The following is a 25909-nucleotide window of genomic DNA, read 5'->3' on the forward strand; positions in this document are numbered from 1 at the left end:
TAGAATTGACTTCAGTAGCTCATGCAGCGACTGGTGGGATTGACTGTGATACGATGAACGGAATCGGGTGGTCAGGCTCGAAGGCGTGGTTGACATGTCATCGTATCCCAGTTGCACAGATCGATGTTCATCGTGATCACCGGACTGTCCTCGATTATTTACAGACTGCCGCCATACAGCTGGAATATTACAGAGTGCGGCGTTAAACAATCAATTAATCATTTTGGCAATTTCGCAACAACATATGACTTAGGGTCACACTATGCCTTTTCAGAAAGTAGTTCAATGCAGCATGTTAAATTAACTGTATTCCACTAACCAACAGTGATTTGATGAGTCAGCATTAACTCTGTACCACTGATCAACAGTGATTTGATGAGTAAGCATTAACTCCGTACCACTCAGCAACAGTGATTTGATAAGTGAGTATTTACTCTGTACCACTGGCCAAAAGTGATTTGAGGAGTCTTGACAGACTGGAGGCCAAAACATATCCCAAATCCAGGAATTTGAACAATAATAGACTTATCTATTCAATGTCCATTTTGGACTTCTAATATAGTACATAAACCAGCGAACACTGTTAAATCACTGATGTTTTATTCTATCATGTCGAATATTTTACAACACTGGCATCTGGCATGGCATTGCTTCATAATTGGAAAAATTCTCACAGGATGAACTTGCTGTACAATCTTCATAGTTATCCTGATTACAAGAAATAAGCATCAAACATACACTCATACATACACTCTGTAACAAAGACGTCAAGCAGTTTTACATAATACTGACTAAGCCTGTACATTGGCTTCCCCAACTCCTAGTCAGTTACTCAGGTCAATGATACATATCTCAAGAAGACATCACTTTTTCAAGAACACCAGTTGTCATCACTTAATTTTCAGGATCCATTCACATTTTAAATGATATTTTTTACTTACACACCTACTGGAATCTGGACAGATAATCCACACTGATTATTACCTGCAATGTCATTCTATATTTAGTTGACACTCAATGCTATACAATATATATGGTACAAAATGTAGATGTACAATACATGACAGCAAACACTATACAGTCAAACCCTCAGATTGACTTTCCCTTTCTTCCTTTGGCTGAGAAACATAGCACCTCAAGACATATGGTTCATGTTGGCATGTAAGTGTGGGTGTAAATATTGTCTGTTCTCTCCAATAATACAGCAGTGATAAGTTGGCAGTCAGTTACTAACAGAGCCAGACAAACCAGTGATTGTCAGCAACACAAAAGTAACACTGTCACACATGATGATCCAGATCATCCAGGTTAATTGTCATTTAGTTGCCTCCAAATATCACCTTGGGGAATCTGAATTCTCAGTTGGACCAAAACCCATCAAACAGTAACGCAATGGCCATTTCTGAGTCAGTAACCTGTCCCCATTCTGGATCACAGCTATGACTGATAAACTGACTATGAACATGATAAATATAACACAAAAACATAACACAGGCATATTGTGCCATGCTTTTTAAATTACTGCAGTTAACATGTTACAGATATAAATGATATTCTTTTAATCAACACTGCCATATCTGCACAGTTCTGTTATCCCCCTCACTCACTCTAAGAATCATTTGACAATTGCTGTGTTCCATTAATACACTTGAACAACACTCTGTCTATGATTAACCATGCTGTAAGTCCAACATATTAGATACCTGTAACTAACTTTGGGCTATATTTGGTAGTATGTACCTAAACATAATTATGTACACAAACAATTTCTTTGACTAGATACTATTTCTTTCAATGCCTATCAATGCATGGTAGGTGTCAGTAGAAATAAGTCAAAACTTTGGAAGATTTAAGAAGTGGATCTTGTGAAAAGATTGTCCTTTGTGTTGCTCTGTTAGAAGGGTTCTTATAAAGGAATGTGATACAAGGCTTATGGAGTTCTGTAACATACGTACATGGTTCTATAGGGTTTGTAATAAAAGGGTCTTAAGAAAAATTGTTATGTAAGGTCTAATGAAGGTTCAAAAACGTTTTAAAGAGACTTTAACACTAAGTTCTATAAGGACATTATTGCAATATATGACTATTACTTCATCTTAATATAAGGTTCTATGGAAGACTGAAAGAAGAAGGTCTAATTAATAACATATAATTTAGTCCTAACTGAAGACTGTAACCAGTATGTAAGGCCTGGGCTCTGATGGAGGAATGTAGAACATGGATTCTAATGTAATGCCTGGATAGTTACTGCAGGGGTTACAGCAGTACACAATCTTCCCTACATCCAGCAAAGTTGAGATACCCTTCTGTATAATGTGATTGACACGTTGAAAGGCAAATGTTACTGCAAAAGCAGCCAGATACAAAGAAGAAACAATATAACATACAATGGAAGCTGTCAAAACCGGCATTTGTCCAATCTGGCAAGTTGTCCACACCAGCATAAAATCTCAGTCCCATCCATGGCTTGTACATTTATCATCAGCTCCATAATCCGGCACATTGATTAAGCCAGATTATTTATCAAGTCCCACTGAGTACCGGTTTAGACAACTTCCACTGTATTATTTGCTGAGAAGAACAATCCATACTACAAATAACCCATGAATACAAACTTACTGTGAAGTATTTTATAGCTAGGGTTTTCCAGGCTTTGCGCTTTGGTTAAATGAATCGTTGTCAATTACTTGAGTCCTAATGTATGTACGTCACAAATGCCTATCAATGTCTGGATTCAAACCGAGCAAGTTGACAGAAACACACCACTTGGCCACCCATGGGTTACTGCTTCTTGGTTTGGATAATCTTGCTGTGCATGTAGCTCTGCAGCTATTTCCTTAGAATTTCCTTACCACATTTATCTATGAATGCTCAATTCACATCAAATTACAATCATCCCAATATTACTCTTCCAACAGATATCAAATACAACTTAAACTCTTTACAAAATCTAGGGCATTAAGTTGATAACATATGCATAGAGTATACTAGGTACCCTGCCATCTGATATAAAAAAAAACATCTAATAATTACATCGGATAATTACACTGTTAAAGCAGATAATGAACACTATAGGTATTAATTACATACTGGCCGAGCACTGCTTCAACATATCTACATCACACATCTGGTACTCCCATAACAATTTTGGCACATTATTGGAAGCGACTATCGCTTTTGTCATTCCTTCCACCAGGTCCCTCCACAGTAGTCACTGACACATTCATCCCCCTGTATTAAAAGGTGGGTCTGTCAAATCTGTGCAGATGCTACGTGGGAATTAAATAATATATTTCATGCTTTCAGTGAGGAAAAGCATTTAATGAAAATCGACCTGAAATATCAACTACAGTTTAGCGAGGATCAAGTGGTTTTAATAACCAAGGTCAGTAATTCTGTAATCGTCAAATCTCTGAACCAGGGGTGGAAATAACCCATTGCCCAATGTCCCAGTCTAGTTTTTTTTTTCTGTCAGGCAAGCTAATTTGTATATCACACTGTACCGGTGTCCAGTGGACTTTCCATAGTTAATTATGTTCAATTGTTGGTTATTTAAATAATCAACAAGAAAATCAGCTTGTATAGTGGAAAACGTATCAGGGCAAGTGATTTTACAAGTGCCACTGTGCTGGGATACATTAGCAATTCAAAATTAGTTCCATCCCTGAACCCTTTGCCACATGTCCAAGTATATGTGAACACATGACAATTACAAGCCATAACACTCTACTTCAGTGTCATGAACACAGAGAAATAGTGACAGAAATGGGAATCACCTATGTCATAAAAAGTGCTGGAATTTCAAATTTGGATACACACAACAAACAGTGCTCAAAAGAAAATACAGAAACCACACAAAAGGCTACTAAGGACAGTCTCCTGTTAATTTCTCTTTAATATTTATTCATGTTTGTAAGGCTCGACCAATGGGTATCTTGTACTTCCTGAACACATCAATTTTGCAATAGTTGTGAGTCTTGTTTTACACACCACACAGCAATATACCATCTATACGACAGCTGTCTGTATATATTAAGTCTGGACCAAACAACCCAGTGATGAAGAGCATGAGCATAGATCTATGCAATTGGAAACCAATGATATGTGGGTTAACCAAGTCAGCAAGCCTGACCACCTGATCCCGTAAGTCGCTATACTATAGTAAATACATCTAAATGAACCAAAAATATGATCCTCAATAAAAAATATGCATGAACTATATATTACTTATATAAAGGTGTTTGTTTTCTGGAATTGCAGCTCAAATCTACCTTAATTTGTGTTCGTGCATCAAATCAAACTGACCAAGTAACAAGAAAAAACAAGAAACATCATTGGCCTGGCCTTACTATGCTGAAACACAAGTGACAAGAACACACATACCTTTACACTGAGTGTACAAGCTGCCCGTATCTACTGACAGTGGCAAGGTAAACACTGAGATGAAAGACATTATAGGAAGGTATGCGCATATCTCCTGCCTCATGTGATTCTAAGAAATCAATGAAACCTGACTTTACACTCTCAAATTCAATCAACACAGATTCACCATTCTTGACGGAACTGCTTGATCTGTATGTACTAGAGTGGTGTAGATGACGGTAACAATGATTAATAGAGAAACAACATTCCTACATAGATTCATTCCAGTTAAGCCCACTCAGTTCTGAGCACAGAACAGACATGAGGATTGACTACATCCAGGCTGGTGAAATGTCAGCCATTTCTGAAAAGCTAAAATGACAGAAAACAGTCCATTCCGAAAGGTGCCAGATTAAATTAATTAACTCTCTACGGCCAAGTGTGTTGTCAAACATACTGAATATGTTGATATATCTCATAATTATATACTGATTATTGTCTTCTTACCAACATTGGAAGTGACTTTTCACACAAAACACCTTTCATTATTAGTAGGCCATTGTCATCAGATGTAACATTAATGTGTTCTGGTTTTTTTCAGAGATAATCCCTCACAACAATATCTCCTTTTCATCAAATAGTATATCTCATAGAAACTGAAGAATGGTGAATTATAGATAACAACAATAGGATATTTTGTTACAAATCACTGGGACAAATCTTCAACAATGGACTTCCATCATCATAAAAACAGAAAATCTTAGATTTGGAAATGAGTATAATTGGAGTATCTTGGAATCTGTTGAATTTCTTAGCATCAGAGTGAAAGAAAATTGATGTTGGACATCCCTCGTTACATCGGAGACTGCCTTGAACTGTCTATGTTCATTATCTGGAGCTGACACACATTCCCAATATTAATAATTCAAACTGTGGCTGTATGGATCTTAAAGACAATTGTTGGAAGAGTCTCACTGATTCAAGAAATAACTTGACTGAACTTTGACAAAACATATCGCATACACTATAATAGTTCACACAGATTGTAGTGACAAAACTTGTTCATAACTCAGGAATACACATATAAAGTCCATGCTTTCCTGTTTATGTTGAGTAGAGAGTCTGATATAGGATTGTATTCACAAATGGTATCTTCTAACAAACAGATCCATGACAGAATCATGTGGTTCAGACTGACATTTCTACAGTTTCGAAACATGGATTCTCCTGAGGGCTTTATTTCCTTAAACTCAAGTGAACAAAACGTTTGAACATGGAACTGCCACCTTAACTAAAAAAAATATAGCCATACAAGACATCCAAAAAATAATGTAATCATTAAATGTTCAGGGTGCCCCATGTAACATACATGCCTTGGAGACAAGGCCAAGTGTAAATACATACATCAGGCAATGGTTCAACATTTACACCATTAAGTAACATAAAAGTCCACCCTTATGCTGACCAGTCAACCTGGTGAGAGAGGACATGGCAGCCAGCTTGAATAGTCACACATGTCACTGACTGTATCAACCTTTCGTCTAGCTCTGGGAATTGGAGATGTGGTATACTATCAGGAAGCAGGGTGCTACGAGTTGCGGTCACCATTTATCAATGGCACAGCAGACTTCCTTCCATTTCTGGAATGACCTGGAACAAAAGAACACCTCAACTGACATAAACGTGAGTGAATATGATACAGAGGAAACTGTCTAAACTGGCACTTAATGAGACTGAAGAAATAATCTAGTTTGGACAATGTGCCACATTGTAGGGCTGATGATAAATGTACAAGCCATGGATGGAACTGAGATTATATGCTAATAGTGACAACTTGTCGCATTGAACAGATGCCTGCTTTGACAGCTTCCACTGTATTTATCAAAGGAGCAAAACATTGTGTACTAATCACTGGACTTTCTGGTCCATGCTGTTAAACTTGTATAGAGTCTTCAGTGATGTACATGAAACATCAATGGGTTTGGTGGTAACAAGTCAAAATACACAAGAGTTATTTTCAAGGTAACTCTGGCACTGAAACATAAAGATCTGGACTAGGATATGATCCACAATGCTCTGAGTGGTGATGGCAAGGATTTGACTTAAGCCCATCCAAACTATGTGACTAAATAATATCCACCTCAACCAATCCCTGGTCAAATGTTCTTTTACAGAAATTTCTAAGAACATGACACCAGAACATACCTCCACCACCCCTCCCAATTAAGGACCACCTGATCTTCCTTAGTACCCATTACTATAGTGATTCAGTCATGAGACAGCATACTATATGCCAAACTGACAGAATACAACAGATAACGTGCTTACCTTTATATCTCTTCAAGGCTCTTGCCCTTTCCTCCATGTCATAGTACCACACAGTGATGGCATATCTGAAACATACAGAAATATACTTAAAAGTCAAGAAGGAAACATTAGAAACATTACTGCAACATGCATGAAAGCATTCAAGGCAAAATGTTATCGTATTCAACCAAAGGTGCAAAATCATGTTTCTACAAAGAGTAAAGACTTAGGTACCATAACCTGAGTGAAATAACAAGACAATAATTTAAGTAAAAGCTGCAACTAAAATATCACAGTGTTGGATATACCATTCTTGGTAAAATGACACTTTCAGATACAGCTTTCAACCATTGCAATTAACCCTTTTATGTTATGTCACTGTGTACTATTTTTAAATCTCAATAGATCAGAGATAAAATATGTTTATGTAATAGTTATTTTCCTACGTAGTAGCAGAGAGAGAGAGAGAGAGAGAGAGAGAGAGAGAGAGAGAGAGAGAGAGAGAGAGAGAGAGAGAGAGAGAGAGAGAGAGAGAGAGAGAGAGAGAGAGAGAGAGAGAGAGAGAGAGAGAGAGAGAGAGCGAGAGAGAGAGCAACTTACTTCCACTGAAATGGCAGGTCAGTGACAATTTACTGCAAATTTTTATTATATTCGCCGTTTTATCTCATATCATCTACCAAAAATGAAGCAAAGTAGCTCTTGACCGCGTAACATATTACCCACGAAAAGTTTAGACTCATTAGTGTAAATGTGGTCATTTTAGCAAGTTGATGGATGATCCTCGTGCAATTCATCTGCATGACATTTGCAGTTGGTTGCCCCAAGTTAGAGGAGAAATCCATTTTTGATGCAGCCATATGCATATACATAACATATGGTTAGTGTTCTAAGTGTGTCTTAACTTTTGATGGGTAGTATACAAGAAAATATAATCTTCTAAAGTATTGCATTCACGTTCTTTTTCTGTACAGTCGTGTTCACATCAGCTGGCTCCCTACAAGGACAGGTTTGAACTAATCTTCAGCAAACTCACACTTCTAAGAGACAACTACTGAGATCAGACATTATGAATTGGTGACTTTGTTGATGCCCATCATTGTATCTTGACTGGAATCACTGATGTTCATGACATCAATCACCATACTGTCTCATCCTCACTTGATTATTTACAAACTGCTAGTCATATTGCTACAATAGTGCTGAATGTGGCAGTAATCAACACACAAACAAAATTCACCAGGTCAAATATATTTGGTTAACAAGCTGTCAACCACATGTAGGGCAGTGTTCATAGAAGCTGACTGACAAACTGACCTTTCCCTACTGGAACTCTGAACTTCATGTGGGTTTCGTCTGTCTGACCAGAAGTACAACAGGCGGTCAAACACCGGCTCAATGTTGGCCACTCTGTTATTGCCCTGAGGGAAAATCCTCAATAAACCACCATTTTTCTGCAACAGAAGAAACAGTCTTCACCACAATTATCATCTAAATAGTATGTATCCTTGGTAGAAGAAACAGTTTTTTTGACTTAAACAATAAAAAGATGACACAAAAAAGTAAATAAACAGTCTCTACAAATGTGTAATCTATCCACAATAAACATCAAGAAGAGATAATAATCAAAGATTATCTGCCGAAGGATATTACATTCCTAAAAGGAGGCAAAATGCTACTTAAAAATCAATAATGATCAGTTGTGTCCAAGAAAAAGGTTAGCATGTTGATCCTACCAACAAAAAGTAGGGGAACACCCTAAACTTTGATAGTGATATATACCTTTAAACACGGTGAGATCATTGTTACTGAAAGGTAAAAGATTTTGTTTGCCAGCTTAATGGGCACTTTGAATGATATGTCTGAACTTGCAGTGAAGTAACTCATTCAATATTAGCCGAGTTAGAGTGAAATAAAACATTGTTTAAAACAGCGAAAAACAGGGGTGGTGAAACACACCAGCATCATGTTTGATTCAGACGACCAAACATAACAGCCAAGTGCATGTGGAAGACAGACAGACCTCCCATGTGGCGTGTGGCAAGGTTTCCTTTAAAACAAGCTACAGCCAACATCAAATTTTACAGCCAGCATCCCATACTTTTTGTTTGTAGTTATATTGACAAAACTTCTTTCGTTTACCGAACGTTGCGAACAAAGTAAGGATATTGTGATAAGCTGTGCTGCAATGTAAAATGGAACTCAGTACATGAGTTATACTCAATCATTAGTCACTGATTCATCCACAAAAACAGTGTCAATCTGGATTCAAGAACCTCATTATATATACTGTTAGGAAGTCAGTTCTCCTGTCTTTCACATGTCTCAATAATCCATATTAATCTTAGAAGATCAATTCAAATTATGTAAGAACATAAGCAGCAGCCAGCTATTGATCTCTGATTGAAGCATTTTCATTGACAAAACAAATATCCTTGACGGGGAAAGAGTCAAGTCACTTTGGGAAATAACTGTATCAAATCCATACTTGCTTCTCTTGCATACTGGGTTCTACCAAGCTTGATCAGGCTTGTATTGAATTATTTTCCTGCAGAGATCATGGCCACAAGGCCTAACCTGAAGTCCCCAAACTATATTTTGTGTTAGATTCAGTCAAACCAATTTCATAAATGAAGACTCAAGTGTTAAGGAGCCTTTATAAGTCTCGGAACTGAGCTGAAAAGAATTAGGGAGGTTTGATGAAAATAAGAAGATGTTGCATATAGAATGGCTAAAGATATATTGTGGGGAAAGTAGGAAGCTCATGGCCACATTGTTTAAAGTATGAACAATGATTACTATATTTACTCAACTTTTAATTGATATGTGGTTTGTGTTGTTGATCTAACAGGTGACATGAAGTGCTAAATACGACAAAAAGTTGATAGCATGAACAGTTACATACTACCCATGTCACTGGTCAGTCGGTCAATCAATGCACCTAAAATAGCCTCAGTAACAAGTCACTAATTACATCTTCTCACCAGCAAACTACTTCACTGGGTGTTAAGCCATGTTTTAACACATGCTAATGATACACTCACAATTGTACGACGGACTGTTTTTAGCAGCGATAACTTTTGACAGTGGAAAGGTTTTATTTATTTTTAATGACTTGCACATACTGAACCAACTACTGACTTTCATGTCAACTGATACAACACTCAACAGTAGACTATCTAACATTATCAAAAGTAACTGATATGGACACAAATGATATAAAATATGCTGCGCTAACAATTACATGACAAAACTTTGTGTTACACTGCACCTATCTAACGCTATCGACCGTAACTGATATGGACACAAATGATATAAAATATGCTGTGCTAACAATTACATGACAAAACTGTCCTCTGCACTTACCTAACATCATATACCGCAACTGATATAGATACAAAGTACATAAAATATGCTGTGCTAACAATTACATGACAATACTTCAAGTTAAACTGTTCTCTGCAAGAACTGAGATTTTCTTACCTCCAAACCCCTCGCATCCCAAAATATCATTATTTTAGACATCTTCACAGATGTGAAGGAAATTAGAACAACTGAAGGCCTATGTCAACAGAAACAGAAAATTTAACTTGTCTATCAAGTCAACAGTTTAAATTCTTTTTCATTCTTTAGACACCTACAGTACCACAAAAAATACATCAAATTATTGAACTTTAATTCCAGTATATCAAGTTTCATCATCAGTATCTGTGTTGTCTCCTCCTGATCATGGTTACATAAAAGTGTTTGCATAAAGCAGGTGGATAGTCTGAAGTCTTGAAAATCTGTAGTGATTAGACATAGTTTTCAGGCCAACATTCCAACAGATTCACTGACCTCGGCAAAAACATTGTATACGGTAAACCTCGGTAAACAATTGGTACACCCTTTACACATATTTTGCTAGAACTAAAATTACTAAATTACACCCAAATATGAACACATGTACATTAGGAAAAAAGTCTCTAACAAGAAATAATGCATGCATGTAGCCTAACAAAACATGCATGCATACTATTCATATGTAAAACCTTACTTTGTCTCCAAGGGTCAGTAGAGTAACCTAGTTGTTAAGGTTTTCACTCATCATGCTAAAGACCCAGGTTTGACTGCCAACATGGGTACAAAGTGTGAAACCCATTGACATCCCCCCTGCCATGATATTGCTGGTATATTGCTAAAAGCGGTGTAAAACTAAACTCGATCTTTACTTTTGTTGCCCACACATAGGAAAACTGAACACTTGCCAATCTTGCATAATAATGCAAAAAATTCTACACTGTCTCCATTCTGATTCATCAAGATACTCTCATCTAATGTCACCTTTTACTCTCATACTGACATCAAGTAGGCTCCATGAGAACCTTAGGCTATTAAAAGGTCTCATCCAGGCAACATCGGTATGAAATTTCATCATTCTTCCAGCAGGCCACATTCAAAATATCTAAAGAAGACCTTGATAATGTTACAAGGACCGACATTCACCTTGTGGACTTGATTAGACATGTTAAGAATGACATAAGGTTAAAGAGAGAGGTCTCGGGCACTCCCACAGATTGTGTAAACTAACTCTCAACTTTTCCTCCTAAATTTTGAAGTGTATTGGGATTGGTCTCAAATCAGTAATTGTGGATAGCAAAACAAGCTGCTTTGAACAGAAGTGAATCAGGTTAAGAGACCAGCCTATCTAGCCTGACCTAGATGTGGGTCTGAGCAAGACAACTGTTACCTAACAGTGCAGCACACTGAAAAGGTCCTCGATCATTGAAAACACTTATGACCTTGCATATCTGGTGTGGTGGTCGTCAGGCACAGTGTTTTCACAGTAAAATGTCACCTGACTGATCTCTGTTGATATATATTTTTAAAAATCTAAGTTCTAGATTCATTCAAAATTCTGTTTGATGGAGTTAGCTCTGTTAATACAGATCTGTAATGTAACAGTAAAGTAAACAGAAAATGACACTGGGAGTTAGGTTTGGGCTTATGGAATCATAAGTTTCAGGCACCGACTGCAGCTACATTTTGATACAGCTAACTGCTGTTACAAGACTCACATAACAACATTAACCAACTAAAAAAAAACCACTTTGAAACACAGGATTTGATCTGAGGAACTTGACTGAAATTACATCTTAAAGTTAGTTGCACCAGGAGAGAATATGGTTGCACCCTGGTCCAAACATATATCAAAGTCAAAATGTAAATCTGTATGTTGCCTGTGACATACCAACTGAGGTATGTAAAATGTGAAGGGAACAGAAGTAGCCAAACTTGATGAGTTACCAAAAAAACAGTGATTACTCAAGTGGTGTAATAAATTTAACTTGAATGTACGGAATGTGTTCCTAAATCAATCTTAAAATCTTTGCTATGCACTTCATGCATGTAAACATACATGTTAAGTGTCATTTTTTAGTATTAGGTTGCAATATATCAACAAAAGTGGTAGTACAAGGACCTCTTTTACTTTCATACTTAATGCAACCTTGGGATTGTATGCTAACTCTTGTGCCGATATTTGCTTGTCACATCGAAGACATTTAATATCCAACATGGGTACAATGTGTGAAGTCCATTTCTGGTGTCCCTGGATGTGATATTGCTGAAATATTCCTAAATGAGGCGTAAAACTGAAGTCACTCACTCAATGGTGATACTGAGTCGTATCATATTTGAACTTGAAAAGATGCAAGATTCATACTCAGATTTTATAGAATTTGTACACTATCATCTCCAAACAACCAGTCAGTTTGAAATCCCATCCTAACAATGCGAAACAGTTTCAGAATTTGGCAAGTCAGTCGGGCTAGCTATATAACTGGAAGTTACTAGTCCACAAAAATATTTACTAGGTCAAAATTTCAATGAAGACACAGGTTTCATCACTAAGCTGCAAATGTGAAAAACATTTTTATCAGGCCACAATGGTGCATGATTTAGAGTGTATTATAACTTAACAAGTTGGAGAGAGTGATATGTTTACTAAATGACCCCATGAAAATTCACCTGACAGTATATATAGTGACAGTCGGACGGTGACAGGAAATTTACTGGCCCGACTGGATTTTTACTAACTATGGGTTAGCGAGTCAGTGGTTATTTTGTCCCCTGACCTTGACCTTGACACTCAGGAAGTCTCTATGAAAAATCAATCAGTACCTGGTAAGACAGCTGACCTACTCTGCTGCTTTGCAACACTTCTTACCTGTTCAAAGAGTCACATGAGCACACACAATGTAGATCATCTGTAAAATTTATTAGTGAACTTGATAAGCCTTTAGTAAGGTCATAAATTCCAGTCATGTGCCCCAGCACTCATGCTGTAATATCCTCCCAATCACCATCATGTGGATTTCTTAGAAAGAGTATGCTGTAACCAGTAAGATGGCATGTCCCAAAATGGCACTCTAAATTTCAACACATTAAAGAAAAATATTTATCAGAAGTTCAAAACTTCCTCCTCGTTGCACCCCCTAAAAAACATGCATGGCGATCTAGTAGTGTAATAAACCAATTGTGGCCTGACAAAGATAAACCTTAACCTTTGGATTCTTATCTCCTCAGTCCAACATGTGAAACATATATCTGTGAGTTTTGGCAGGCCAGAGATCGCACTGTGGTGCTGAGCAGGTTGACACTGAATCGTCCACCTGTGCTGATGAGAAACCTCCAGTCAGTGGTGCTGACATTCCAACAAGGAGGAGCCTCAATGTAACTTCTACAAGAGTTTATGTTTTGTAAACATCTTCTGATAAGATTCACCTCAATCCTATGTAGCTCCGCACTTAGCTCTGAGGACCTGTGATAAATTACAGTGATAGCAGTGTTCGAAATTAATTTTTCTTATGCAAGAAGCAAGTACTTGCTATATAGTCTAAAAATGGGTAGCAAAATCCCCTAACCTATGGCAGTATTTTTTCATATTGCTGTTAATCCCTACAATTCACCCACTTTCAGATGCAAGGATAATGTCCATCATAAGTTCAAACAACAAACTGAGCTGTTTTCCTTAATGAAATCAAGAGAGATGAAATGACAGAGAGAATACCTTCTTCACAAAAGAAACATTTTCACAACTCTCAAGTTCTAAGTATTTGCCATTTTCCTTAAAATTAGATTTCCACTTGTGCACAGTACCAACAGGCATCGCTTACCTAACTGGCCTAGAATTTGCATTTTAAGCGACTGACTAAATAGTCTAATCATCCTTAATCTTGATTGTGACTGTCATCTTCTGTAAAGCCCCCAAAATATATGATAATTCAAAAAAAATTTCATGAATCAATCAATCTTTGCTCTTGGCAGAGACAAAAATAAAATAATTACACATTTTACTCATTTGTATTAAATGATCTATATTTGAAACTAAACCACATACGTAAAATATATCATATAATCAATTCACTGCAACTTTAATACTTCTCCATAACTATATTTATCATCAAGTTATGGAAACTAGCAGAGAGTGTTTTATCACCTTACTCTCCAGCATGTTCAGGAAATGACGAAAGTCCATTATCGAACATTGGTATCTTATACTTATGCTGTGATGTTATACTGTTGCAAGTATGCAAGTTTTGCCATGTGTTAGTGATCAACAAATGCTCCAATGAACATTTTTTGTGCAAGTTAAATAAATACCAATATCAGGAAGCTGCAAGTGAAAGTACACAAGTGAGCGAGTGATTGAGTGAGTGAGTTTAGTTTTACGCCGCACTCAGCAATATTTTAGCTATATGGCAGCGGTCTGTAAATAATCAAGTCTGGAGCAGACAATCCTGTCAACAACAGCATGAGCATCGATCTGTGCAAATGGGAACCACTGACTTGTCAGCAAGCCTAACCACCCAATACCGTTAGTTGCCTCTTAAGACAAACCTAGTCACTTTGGGGCAAGTATGGGTTGCTGAAGACCTATTCTACCCCAGATATTCACAGAACCCGATACTCCTATGTTTTCTTCCACTTTTCTATTGTTTTTAAGACTGAAATTTGCACCATATGTCAGTTTTTCTCATTTTGACTGGAGCCACTTCTTAATGAGGAGGTTCATCGGTAACCATAATAATAAATTATCAAAAAAGCTGACTGAAAGGGGCAAGTTCTAGAAATACCAATAGCATAATGATATACTGAATTTCATTACCTATGAAACCCAAAGAAATACATACAATTATATATTTTCTCAAGACTGGAACCTATTTTGATCATGATACTTATCAATGAAGGTTGTAAAATTCAGTTCATTTCACTTTCATTTTATCCTAACTCAAAATATCCTGATAGATAATTCACACCAAACACAATTGCGGAGGACAACTATGACGAAGGGATTTCTTCCTAACACAAGTGAAAGGAAACTTGTAAGAAAACAACAGGTGATATACAAAGAGAAGCATCCTGTGATCTTTTCTTCTCTCAAGGACAGTATTGCACAACTCACTCAGTAAACATCCAAGTATGCGCCTCATGTTGGTGCAGTGCTGCGTAGGCAAGATGGTGCAGATGTCATGAAGATATAAACTATCTACACCAGGGAGGTGAGCCTCTCAGCCTCCTCTCGATACGAACCATCCCTACCCACCATCACCAGCCTCTGTCAACACATCACTTGTGATAACCCAAGTCATATCCCCACTGCACTTCCCACCTATTATCACCAGATCAACTGATTTCCACATAGAACCTTATCCTCAAATTACATACACAGCTTTGTAGCCAGAAAGCGCTTTCTAGTGCAAATCAATTGACTTGAACATGTTAAAATGATGAAATCGTTGGCTTATAACCTACATCAATTAACATCTGGACAAATAGGCTCGGGACACAAAACCATCAAGCTAATAACATACTACAGGACAAGACTTGATAAAATGACTTAGACAAAACAATACAAACTACTTACAGCAACTGTGAATGACCTCAAATAAAAACAACAATATATACATTAGTCCATATTAACAACCATGGCTAATGTGGCAACGGTATAGAGTCATTTTGTACAAATGTAAGCACTTCCACAAGCGAATCTGGACCAGACAATCCATGGATCAAGGGTGTGAGCATCGATCTACACACTTGGGGTTAGATGACGTGTCAACCCAGTCAGTAAGCCTGACCACCCGATCCCGTTAGTCACCTCTTACAAGAAGCATGGCAGAAGATCAGTTCCAATCCAGGTTTTCACAGGTAACTTCCAGAAGAGATCCTGGAGGTATGGTTTAGGACAAACAGGTTTTAGTGTTAAGAAAAGAAAAGGCTAATTCCAGTATTTCAATCAACAGTTGAAAAAGGAGTTTTTGTGGGTTTGTTTTCAGTAGACATTAGTACTGCAAATCAACTTGTTGAATGTTTATCTAAACACTGAAAGTAATCTCCATATGCTGACCAGAAGGCAGTAGATTCAGGGGGGTTGAAGGTGGGGATAATTATGTTTACTGTACATAGATAGCTACAAAATGATCATGCATATCATGCATATCATTCATATTCTTGAAATACTTGATCCATTTGTTCAATCCCTCCCTTTCTAACAGCTGAATCTAGAGCTTGATGCCAATGTGCAAAAAAGAGATATCACCATAATGAACAGAATCATAAATTTACTACTAAACAAGGTTTAGGAGGAAAAACACTACGCAACCTGGATCCCATTTCTAGACTAGGTCAAAAAGTTATGAAACTGAATCACTGAGTGTTCAACGTCAAGAGGGTCCTGGAAGTCACTGAGTACTTAAGGCATGTTGACAACAGTATTTGAATCTTAGGACTCCTAAACTGAAGTGTTTTGATAACACTTTTTCTGTGTAATTTGGATTTATTACAATCCAATAACTGATGCAATACTATTCCTGAATGACACATGGTAATATGTTAAGACCTGGTGCATAATGAGCATCATATCTGTAAGTTATATAGTAATTTTGAAGAGAAATACACAAGAAAGTAGTCACATGACCCCTTTTGGAAACAAAATCGTGTTATTGATATTGGGAAAGCTCTTGGGAATGCACCTTCGACATTTAAAATAAAATAAAATGTGTCAAAACCACAAATAAACCATCAAACATACATTTTTACTGACTGAAGAATTTCCACAATGATTGCAACTACCTCACTTCCTTTGGGAATGACCTCTGTTTCAGCATGAAACTGCTCTAGTTTTCAGTTCTAAAATAGAAATGTCACTTCGTCACTTCACCATCAACTATGTGATATAAACTTATGGGACCTCGCCTCTTTCCCAAGGAAATATTTTCATACACCTATACCTCAGTTTCAACACACCTCTCAGATTTAATAAATGACCAGTCCCAAAAGTAATACAAATTTATACACAAGATTCGGGTCTGCGAACAAGGGCCTTTCACATGACTGCAAGTCTGTGATTCGACGCCTTAACAACTCCTCTTACATTCTTTGATAAATAGGATTACAGAAATTAGGTATCAAGAGGTTACAGAACTACTAGAAAAATGTGTCCAGTGTCTACAGTGGATAGAATCAAAGTCAGCCATGAACAGATGGTTATTTCTGTACCCCTGGCCACCATCTCATAACAGTTTCAAGAGGAATCTGTTTTCAATCTACTTTGTCAGATATGATGCATGACTTGTTTACACTGGCTGTATAGTGCTGCAACTTGGACCATACTATTTCTGTCCAAGAGGTTTTTTTCTTGTCTTGAATGTGAACATCAAGCACAACACCCTATCTAATAATATCTCTGGTCCATCCTGCCCACCATGAATGATGGACTTGTTAGCGGATGGCCCAGTTACATGAGAAACACATCACAGCAGGTTGGCCTTGACTTCATCAATGTTCAGTCAACAGCCGGAACATCCAATCTAGATAAGTTTTATGACATCTGTCTTTATACCATGTATGCCCCATCACAAACTGAGTTGATATTGGCAGCATTTTGCCTTGCCTTCTAGACCCCTTATAACTAATATTATCAAGAGTCTGGTAAAGCAAGCAAGTTTATAAAAGAAATTTATATTGCTTCTTGAGAAGTTGGGTCCCTTGGGGAGCAAAAATATTTTTTTCTGTTCTCATACCATACTTTTTATAATACTGGATGCATATTTTAATGTCATGAAAAACCCTGTACTGGTAAATGAAAATCTTCTGAAACATTTGTGCCCTTAGTTACCTTAGTTACTGCCACACAAGAATGTGAACAGTGCCATCTGAATGTGAACTGTAACATGAGAATGTATAGTGCCAAAAGAAAGTAAACAATGCCAATGAACGGTGCCACAAGAATGTAAATGGTGCCATGTCTTTTTTACATTTTGCTGTTAACAGCCTACTCAGCAATATTCTAGTTGAACTGTTTAACAGCAGCTAGTGCAAAGTGAATGTCAACAGTCTCATGTGAATGCAAACACTGAATGTCATTGAGAACAATGCCATGTAGTATGTACACGTAAATAGTGAATGTCTTTTTGTCAGTTTTCTGTCGACACAAAATGTTCGAGCTGCACAGCACAACTGGTGACATGTCTTCTAACTTACCCGAACATCCCAGTTTTCATTGAGGTAGTAGATGCATGTCACACAGCGGCCATCACCATTTGGATTGTCCACGTGACGAACATAACCCGTATCGTTACCAGGGTAGCAGGCAACCATTGCCTGAAACAAGTTATTTCAAGTTTCATTTCAGTGTTATAGTAACAACAGCACACAAATTTAAAAACAGATATAATTACATAAGGCATGATAAAAGCTGATTAATTTTACTCCTAACATTATACATACGACAGGGATTGGGATAGAACTTTGACAATGGAAGATTTTCAGGATACTTACTATCTTCTGAATTTAGAATGGACCACTAGCCCACTGCCCTTGTAGCAATAGTAAACTTCAAAATTTTCATGGGCCCTTTTTTTATTCCAATGTGCAAAATGGACCATGGCCCTTGCCTTTCCCAATCCCTGCATTCAACATGTTCTTTAAGGTCATTAACTGTAAAACATCATCATTGTATTTAAAGTAGGAGATATCATAACATTCCATCCAATGCAACAGTGCAAACTAGACATTTAAATATCTTCAATATTAAGCGATGACTACAGGTCCTGGTATATGCATGATCAGTAAAATAAAGCCACCTCTAGAGAACTGAAAAACCTGCAATTTATACCTAGAAATAGGTACTGGCAATTGCTGCTCCTACTGACTTCAGCTAAGCAGGTTTCAATACATGACACCCATCACCCCCAGTTTTGACATTCTTACAACAAAGGTGTAATAAACTGTGCAAAATATTTCAAAAATTCTTTGAAAGCAGCCATTCTTTAAACATTTTTAAAGAATTTTAAAATATTTCTAAAGAATCAGTTAGTATGGAAACAGTGCAATGGTACTTTCCATATTAACTAAGTCAACAAATATTTAATATATTTTCTCTTCACAGTTTGTTCAGGTACAACTGACACTGGCGTATCCAAAAGAAATTAATGCTTCTTGTTTCTTTAATTATTAATTGTTGATTGTTTACACAGTGCAATCTTTTGTATAAAGTGACTCTCATAGATGTATATGGAAAACAGAAATGGTCACTGGATAAATCTCACACCATCGAAGAGTTGGGCTGATGCATTGTTTGTTGACTCATCACATCAGTGAGACGACATAATCCCACAAACATGATACAAGGTCCCAAACAGATGAAACCAATGAATGTGCTAACACTACAGTTTTAGTTCTGATAAAAGAATATGTCAGCTTTTTATGTGACAATAATTCTCACAATCAAGTCATATGGGTTTTTCCTTTTGATCAAGCTAAATCACAAGAATTGAATCAATTGTGCTCATTTAAAGATAGGTCATTTGTGTGTAGGTTAGGAAAACTTGTACTGATGAGATTAATGCCTGTGTGAGTATTTAACAATGTCAAAATATGGTCAAAAGGTTATCAAACTTAAGTGTTTTAGGACGGTGCATATTCTGAAAATATGACAAAATGTATAGACATGAAATGGGAAAGTATTGTACGAACCTATCACTATCACATGAATCATAATTCATATTCTGATGTCTTTTTAAACTGAACTGAAACAACAGAAGTCTAAGGTTATTTCCTCACTGCACTTAATTAGAAATTCATACTGACCTTCTAGCATGAACATGTTTCTTTAAAAAATCATTCAGGAATATTCCACATACATCATATTGTCTGTTATCAGCTAGATTTTACTAGATGTAATTTCAAACTAGCAGACTTTTATTATTTTTCATTCTTGTACACACAGTTTCAACACGTTCAACAAAGTCACTGAGCTTGCCCATCCAGTCAACTGAATCACCTCTCTAAGATGAGCATAGGTTGTTGGGATCATTCAAACCGTGCTAGTCCACGCTTGCCAAATGATAAAAATGTCTTCACAAGCCTTCTTATGCATGCTCAAATTGTTAACATGATTATCCCAGGTCAGGGGACTGGTGTGCATGTGATACTGATTTTCAACTGCAACCCAAGTATACAATAATAATACATCCCATTCTGCAACCCAAGCTACTGTAAGTGTAAGGCACTACAAGGTAGAATTACTCGGACAGTGTATACAGTTTAAGTCTCCATATCGTGTATATGAAGAATACTGAACTTTTCATTTAAATTTTCAACACACTCAATAACTCCATGTCTAAGCTACACCTGAACTGAACAGAAATATTCATCTTTTCTCTTCCATTATATTTCCAACAGTTTGGTGTGGTTGTTAAAACTTGTAAATGATTCACAAAATATCTGAATCTTTGGGTAACTGGATGGCAAAGTCCATAAACACTGGCCTACTGGAACCTTGGAACAATGCTGTTAACATGTCATCCAGATGGTGCACACTAGGAGCATTCAGAAAAATGTTGCTAAAAAATTCCCCACGTGATTATCAGCTGGCAACTGAATGACGTAGTTTTGTCACAAGTAAGCAGCTTCTCGCAAACATACTCAAGGATGCACCATGCCAGATGCTATAAATATGACAATGTGCGTAGAATTTACGACAACAGTAGCTTGAGATCCTATACATGTCAAATTCGTCAGGCAAAATAGCGCACTGGACAAAGGAATGCTGCAGGCATGCATTGTGCATTGGGATGGTACTCAACCACATTCACTTTGTATTCACCTAGCAATGCTGCTGTTTCCTGTATTAAAGTGTATGCTATGTAAAAAGCCTGTCTAATTAGATTTACACAAGTCTCCAGAGAAATGATTGTTTATTCAATCATAAATTATAAGAAGATAAAGTCATGAATATACCCTACCACGGCAATATCCCTCATGAATATGTTTACAAGTTAAGATTATGCCAAATGTTTTGGTGTGTACATAGAAAAGTGGAAGGAGATCAATGAAAGGTTTTAAAAGTTTTGCTCCTGAAAGGAGCACAACCACCTATCTCCGCCGAAGTCAAACTTGCTGCCATGGAAATGCAAAAATATTTTATTCAGAATTAAAAAATTACCAAAATCACCAGTACACCACTAGACCAAGCTATGTGCCAAGTTTGCTGCAGATATAGTGAACAGCTTTAGAGTTCTTCTCCGGAAAACAGCACTACTACCAATTTCAGTCTAGTCAAAATTGTTGCCATGGAAACACCAAAAATATTTTATTCAGAATACCTACACTACCAGAAGGTACCAGTACACCACCAGATCTGTCTATGTGCCAAGTTTGATGACCAAATAGTGAACAGTTTCTGAGTTCTGCTCCGGAAAAGAGCACTACAACCAATTTCAGTCAAGTCAAAATTGTTGCCATGGAAGTACCAAATATATCTTATTCAGAATTTCAAAACTACCAAAATGCACCACGACACCACTAAACCAATGTCTGTGGTAAATTTTGATGAAGAAATAGGGAACGGTTTTAGAGTCCTGCTCTGGTAAAGAGCACTACCACTAATTCAGTCGAAGTCAAACTTGTTGCCATGCAAACGCCAAACATATTTTATTCAGAATTAAAAAACTATTAAAAGGCACCAGTACACCAGCAGAGCCATCTATGTGACAAGTTTGGTGAAAAAAGCATTACATAAACGGTTTTAAAACTCTGCTCTGGAAATGATAAATGTGCACAGACGGACGGAACACATTTTAATACCTGCTGCAAAACGTGTTGCTGGGTTTAATGAAAATATAAACAGGTTGCTTTATAATTTACAAGACTGACATCCTTGGAAGTCAGCGTAAGTAGACTTGCCTATTATAAGGATAGAATTGCCATACATCCATGGACTTGTCATTTTGCACAAACTTGGGTAAAGGCTACATGACAACCAACACTGTTACTTCCTATCATAAGTGCAAAACCATAACCATGATACATAAAACGCCTAACAGTAATGATTTTGCATTGATTAGTTTTTATATTTTGAAGAAGAAAACATGTCCCTGTCATGCCTAGTGTGGGTAGAATCTTAAAACAATCATGTAAAACTTAACACAATTATGTAAAACATACATATCCTTTAGAATTCTATAAACAGAAATGACTTTCTTACCTGAGTATTGTCACAAGTGTGTATTGTATGTCTGGAAAGGTTTGACATCAGTGTGTCTCTGCAGAAAACCACCTTATTGCTGACACTAACTCACACATATATCATGGCATGTTTTTCAGTAGATTTAGAGTTCTTATTATGTGTTTACACTGACTTATATTGATAGTTTATCATGCTTATGATTTTAGTTATAATTCCTGCAATATCACATTGTGATCCCAGAACTTCAGCATGTCACAAACTTGTATCAGGTAACCATATACAAGTAACCAGGTTGTTGAGTTTTATGGAAGTATACTTAAAGTAATTTGGAACAGTGATTTTTCTCTATCCTTTAGATAGGTTTGATAGATTTTAATATGACATGAATTTGGATGCAATTCTTTTGGACATTCTTGAACACAAGAGGATATTGAGTATGATAATTAGTCAACATTGACCAATGAACCATTTTAGGGCTTGAAACACAGTGATCATGAGTTTCAGTCACTGGCAATTATTATGTTGACTTGTTAAGACACAAACATCCATGTGGTGATGGATCAGTGCCAGACCAATCACAGCAACTGTGAACTATGTCAGCAACATATCATGTGTATCTGCATTAGTTTTGGGAATTGGTTGAAATCTCACAATTGATAACTGCTTCATTACCAACGAACAATCATTGAAAAAACTTGGCTAGCATCATTCTTCAGATTTCCAAATCAAGCTGTTACTGCAGATATGAATAACATGATGCATTGTGCTACTTTAAACTGATGATTAATACTACCGGGTAATGTAACTTAAACTTTCTGGAGTCTTCAAGAAATATTCAGTGATGACTTTTCAGTTACTGAAGTGAGTTTTCTAAGAATCAAACAAGTTTTCAGGCTCTGACAGCTCTGAAGATATGTTCCATTGTGAAGTGTTGGAAAGAATACAACAGTAGTTCCAAAATCATTTGTGTTTAAACTAAAAGTGCTTTATGGTTCAACTTCTTTATTATACAAGGTCACAACGTTTCGAGACAGATTCTAGTCTCTTCTTCAGGTGAGGTGATGTAACTTAAAACTTTCTGGAGTCACTTACACCTCACCTCACCTGAAGAAGAGACTAGAATCTGTCTCGAAACGTTGTGACCTTGTATAATAAAGAAGTTGAACAATAAAGCACTTTTAGTTTGATTCCTCCAACTTCTAAATGCCTTTGAAACAACTCATTTGTGTTTGATTATGAGAAAACGTGATCGAGTGCTTGGTCGTTTGGTCACAGCGACCAATCTTCGATTATTTCAATTTATCTGAACACCACTAATCTGCATGGTTTAGAGCCAAGATGATAGATCATATCTGGAAGTGAGATACACAATATGAAACATTTTTTCAGAATGACAGACTATGAAAACTACCACACTAGCCCTTGTGTGTTCAGTCACACACTCAACATGCTGAAAATAGCTTCAGAACATGTCTTTAATTTTAAAGAGATCAATTGAGAAATATATGTACAAGCTGACCTTTAACATGATTCTAAATTAAGGGCGGTCATTCCTAATGTGTTTGGGGAGGGTCTCACTTGAGTATTATTGAAAATGTTTCTCTTCCAAAGTACCCCCTAAATAGTCTACATAAGAGTTTATGACAATATACATGATGATATTTTGGCTTTCATGCTGAAATCTGACCACTTATCAACACATTACAGGCATGTAAACAGACATACAAATGAATGTAGAGTTATACTTGGAAGGTATGGAAACCTGCATGATGACAAAGCCCTAAAATAGATATGTAAAGTACACAACTGCACCTTTACTTGAAGATGAAGGAACAGGTTAAGGTGCAAAACAGGTGAAAGTGAAAGTGTGAAACCGTATCTCATCTTCTGCGCCTTCTAAAGGTTGATGAAATTCATAATTCATAAAAGTTGATACATTATTAACTTACCTTCGTTCTCTCACTAATCCTATAGTTTTGCAGTTTACCAGAGCACTGTAGAATAATATCATCCATACAGGATATCAAAAACAATATATCCTGACATCCATCCTCAGCACCATCTACCCAGGTTATCATATCACCTCTGATTCTTGTGGTATTGCTGGTATTTTCTGAGTCCACAACTTGTCCATTCCTGAAAACACCCGATCTGTATAACTCTTTCACTTCTTTCAGAATGTCTAAGCCTTTTGATTCACCAAGAAATTTATCAATCACACAAATACCATACTTGGTGAGACAGTTTGTCACATATTCTGCTAGTTCTTTGAAGCGTGACTTCAAAACAGTAACGTAAGTCTCGGATGAATCTAGTGGGTTGATGATGCGTTCTCTCATTGTGTCTCCACTGTCAGCTGAATCTCCAGAAGGTTGACTGAGAGAGCTAGCTGCTGTCTGCAATATATAGGCTTCAGAACTCCCTTCTTGTGGAACCGGTACGGATGCGTGACTCGTATCGTCTGCCCGCGAGCAACACAACTCATCAGGTCTGTGGTCACGATCATACACTTCCTCGACAGTCTTGTTTACACTGTGTGCGTGTGTTTTGGCACGCTTGCCTTCGACGTCCCATTGAGCAGATGACCGGTCACCAACTGCAATGTCAGTCGGCATTGTAATACTGCTGCCACTGGTCGACTGGTCGGAGGGACGCACTACTCCTCCGTGAACTGTTTTTTTGTCTTTCTTTTTGCTTTTACCTGCGCATCGTCGTTTGTGTTCCCTCCAATCGGCCTTCTGGTGTTCCCTACAACAATACCAAGTCTTTCTACACCCTGTACACAACGATAAATTATCTAGAGCTCCACACAGTTGGCATACATTCCTATCGTCACGTAGACACTTGTGGGTATCGTCGGACATGATGTTTGAACTACACATTCATACCAAGTGGGATTCCAAATCATTCCCGATACCGCCGAAGCTCAGTCTCTTGCTATACCTGGAGAAAGCAAGATCGCTTGTGAGAGAATACATAGGTCAAATGCAAATAATCGAGGCTGACAATTGCAAAATAACTTCTTAAACATAGCTGAAAGGTTGTCGTAGAAATAACAAAAGTAAATATGACGTCACTTCCCGTCAGTAAGCCCGCAGTAAAACAACACGTGATCGTGATTGAGTAACAAATATGACAGTAAATGGGATACCACAGCGTTCAGTTTTATTGAGAGAATCCTTTGCACTGACGCGATGACTCGCTGGAGTGTCACACATATCCGAAAATTCCAGATGTGGAGAGAGAGAGGGAGAGAAACGATAGTCCAGGGGTTTGAGTGCAACACGTATTTATAAGCATAAGCGAGAACATGCGTAATTTATTATGCGCCCGAGGCCTTAGCGAAAGCTGTTGGAAAAACTAAATTCTGTGGATTTTCAATGTATATATTAGTGCTCTCGATATTGTTCATCTACTGTATAGGATTTATTTGCATCATTCATTGATGCAGCGATACAATTTATGGTTACAATTTGGCCGCACTCACTGGTCGGACAAACCAGTGATTGACAGCATGAGCGACGAACCATGTTGACGGCCCTCACGTACGTGATCTGCTGGTCACAAAATAGCAAACAAAGACACGTCAAATGTTACGATCGGCTTGCATACGGAGAATTAATCATATCTATATACATGTAGTTTAAGTTTCATCTTTCAATAATTCTAATCGAAAACACATTTTTCTCGTCTACCATGCATTAATGTGTGGATTATTTCCCTGACGGC

General features: G+C 37.2%; 1 protein-coding gene across 1 annotated transcript; it reads right to left on the bottom strand.

The window, feature by feature from the left end:
* Positions 1-583: 583 nt before the first annotated feature.
* LOC137293851 (egl nine homolog 1-like) lies at positions 584-25255 on the bottom strand. The gene is made up of 5 exons (XM_067824625.1): positions 24130-25255; positions 18193-18312; positions 7984-8120; positions 6691-6755; positions 584-6012 (listed from the first exon to the last, which is right to left on the bottom strand). The coding sequence occupies exons 1-5, from the start codon at positions 25060-25062 to the stop codon at positions 5951-5953; spliced, it is 1317 nt and encodes a 438-aa protein (XP_067680726.1). The 5' UTR covers positions 25063-25255; the 3' UTR covers positions 584-5950.
* Between the last annotated feature and the right edge of the window lie 654 nt (positions 25256-25909).

This window comes from Haliotis asinina, chromosome 8 (assembly GCF_037392515.1).
Source record: "Haliotis asinina isolate JCU_RB_2024 chromosome 8, JCU_Hal_asi_v2, whole genome shotgun sequence".
Taxonomy (NCBI): domain Eukaryota; kingdom Metazoa; phylum Mollusca; class Gastropoda; order Lepetellida; family Haliotidae; genus Haliotis; species Haliotis asinina.